The sequence below is a fragment of the Otolemur garnettii genome, unplaced genomic scaffold (genome assembly GCF_000181295.1).
Source record: "Otolemur garnettii isolate 467f Iridium unplaced genomic scaffold, OtoGar3 scaffold00020, whole genome shotgun sequence".
Lineage (NCBI taxonomy): Eukaryota > Metazoa > Chordata > Mammalia > Primates > Galagidae > Otolemur > Otolemur garnettii.
Genome location: NW_003852415.1, coordinates 2,395,260 through 2,397,934, shown reverse-complemented (window position 1 = coordinate 2,397,934; position 2,675 = coordinate 2,395,260). Strand labels below are relative to the sequence as shown.

Here is a 2,675-nt window from a genome sequence, read left to right as displayed (position 1 = left end):
GAGCCAAGACCCTACCTCTTAAAAAATAAAAATAAAAATTCTAGAAAACAAAGCCCAGGCTACTCTTAAAACCCTTTATAATCTAACAACTCTTAATTTTCTAGTCTCATTTCTCACACTCCTCTATGTAATTGACTACTCTAGTCCATATCTTGTAAATATAGCAAGCTCACTACAATTTTAGGACTTTGTACTTGCTGTTCTTCTGGGAGTATTCTACACCCTAATATTCGCATGACTGATTCATCATTCAAGACTCACCTCAAAGGTCACCTCCTTCTGCCTGATCACCACATTCTAAGTAACCCTCTGCTCAATCGCCTTCTAACAGTACACTGCCTTATCCTCAGAGCATCTCTCATTGCCTGAAAAGAACTTATTTGTTTGTTTACTGTCAGTCTTCTCCGCCAGACTGTAAGCTCCAGGAGCCTGTCTTGGTCTCGTGGTAACACAACATGACCTAGCACAATTCCTGGCAGAGTGTAAGTACTCAATAACATTTACTGAAAGACTGAATTAATGATTATACTGTCGCACACTTGGGACTTTATTTCCTCCATCCGGCACTCCCACATTTAACTGCTACCTTCCAAACCTCCTGAAATCCTACTCATCAGTCAAGGCCAGATTCAAATTTGGCCTTCTCCATAATGCCAAGTCAAACCAATCACTCCTTTTTCTGTGTCCTAAGAGCACTTTGTTCATACTGGGTTATAGCCCCAGTTCTTTAAGTGTCTCCCATACTAAGCCATGAGTCAATTGAGCAACTTGTCTCAGTCACTTTGTGCTCTTAGTGACTCACACAAATACCCAACAAATATTTGTTGGGGCAAAGAGACCTGGGTTTGCACTATAGGTCTACCATGAATAAGTTACTTAATTTCTCTAAGGCTCAGTTTCCTTAATAATAGCAATTTGTAATCATAGTCATGATTTCCTAAGACTTTTGTAAATATTAAATGAAAATAAAGCCATCAAAACAGTTATCTGGTACACAGTTCAAGTTATCTATTATTAGCTTTACTAGTATAATTACAAAAGGTACATACCTAAGATTTCCATTATCTTGCAGAATCTGCATCAGGTTAAATTTAGGCTCTGGCTCCTGAGCCTCAATTTTGCAGCATTGTTCACCTTTATTATTCCATTCAGGAACTTTCAGGGAATTTTCTTTGGGTGAATTTTCTACCATAACAGTCAAGGAGGGTGTATATTTGGTTTGATTTTCTCCAAGAGACCCTGCAGACTCCTCCTGGGAAGCTTCCTGTTCTTCATCTTCATTGTCTAATGCAACTTCTTCCTCTTCTTCACTCTCTGTCTCAGTTTTAACATTCATTTCAGCTGGTTGGGTAATCACTAAATGCGAAGAATCACTAATGTTGCTGAAAAAAGGATTAAATTTTCCTCTCTCCCAAAACCTTCCTTTTATCTTTGTAGTAAAAACCCATTTATAAACAAACAACAAATAAGACACAAAATTAACAGCAACTACATGTTACTCTCTAACCTTATATAGTCTAAGAACCTATTAATGGTCTTCATTAAATTTGATATTTCTCATCATACCAACAGTTCTCTCACAACTTAAAGCAAAAAAGAAAAATCCTTGGTTGAGTAATTTCTACAATCAGTTAAAGGATTTTAGAAAAGCACACATCATGAAGGTAAAAGTAGGGGAATAGCTTTCTGTTCTGTGTTTTATTCATTATCCTTTTCTACTGTCTTAAAAGTTCTGAGGACAGGGACCATATATTTTTTATGCTCTAATGAAACACCAGTGACTCATGTGTTGCCAGATACAGGTACTCAACAAAAAAGGGGAAAAAAAGAAAAAAAAGGAAGTTAGTCTATCAGTTAATTACAAACAGAACTGCAACATGGGAGAAACCAGGAGAGAAAAAAATTCTGCTTTGTCTAAAAATAAGCATGCCCATCAGCAATGGCAAAGAATGAACTGAACTTACCTAATTATATAAAATCTAAACAGCAATGCTCAGGGTTCTATTAAACTAAGGCTAATATTTCCAAAGTATCAGGTATTTGTATGATGCTGGAATAAGAGTTAAAAGCCAAAATGTGTGTGCTTTAGATATTTTTCATATCTGAATGGAAGGCTTAAAGCTTATTCTCTTTTTGAAATTAAGTTTCAGGAAAAAAGGAATATACAAGAAAATGTATGTGATCAAGAAGGTTCTGACTCATTAAATAGTGAATAAGCAGCTGGTTAACAGTCTGACAAACCCACATAACAGATCTGGTAAAAGCTCATCAGCAGGTACCTGGGTACTTTGGCCTCATTGCCCTCAATCTGCCACTCCGTCGTCTACGTTTTCGCACCTCCAGAGACAGAAGCTTCCTCTCGTAAAGAGCAGCATGCAGCTTGGCTTTTGAATTCATACTCTCTACCTTCAATTCTGGTGTTCCATCAGCAGCCATTCTAGGGGAGAAACAGTATGGTTGCTACAGTCTCCATAAAATTCTTTCCTTTATTCCAAGGGTAAGCCTGACATAATTCTGTATGATAGACTGGGCAAGATAACTCTAGTTAATTCTAAAAAAGTGGGCAGCACCTGTGGCTCAAAGAGTAGGGTGCTTGCCCCATATGCCAGAGGTGGCGGGTTCAAACCCAGCCCCAGCCAAAAACTGCAAAATAAATAAATAAATAAAATGGGAAG

The 2,675-nt window shown here is 37.5% G+C and overlaps 1 protein-coding gene across 1 annotated transcript in view; it reads right to left on the bottom strand.

Annotated features, from left to right (window-relative positions):
• The window catches only part of TTLL5 (tubulin tyrosine ligase like 5), a 308,822-nt gene that overhangs the window by 184,306 nt on the left and 121,841 nt on the right, over positions 1-2,675 (bottom strand). Inside the window, exons 20-21 of the mRNA XM_023511518.1 lie at positions 2,280-2,437; positions 1,050-1,356 (exon numbers count right to left, since the gene is read on the bottom strand). Of these exons, the coding sequence (XP_023367286.1) occupies positions 1,050-1,356; positions 2,280-2,437 (465 nt within the window). The remainder of the gene's footprint in view (positions 1-1,049; positions 1,357-2,279; positions 2,438-2,675) is intronic.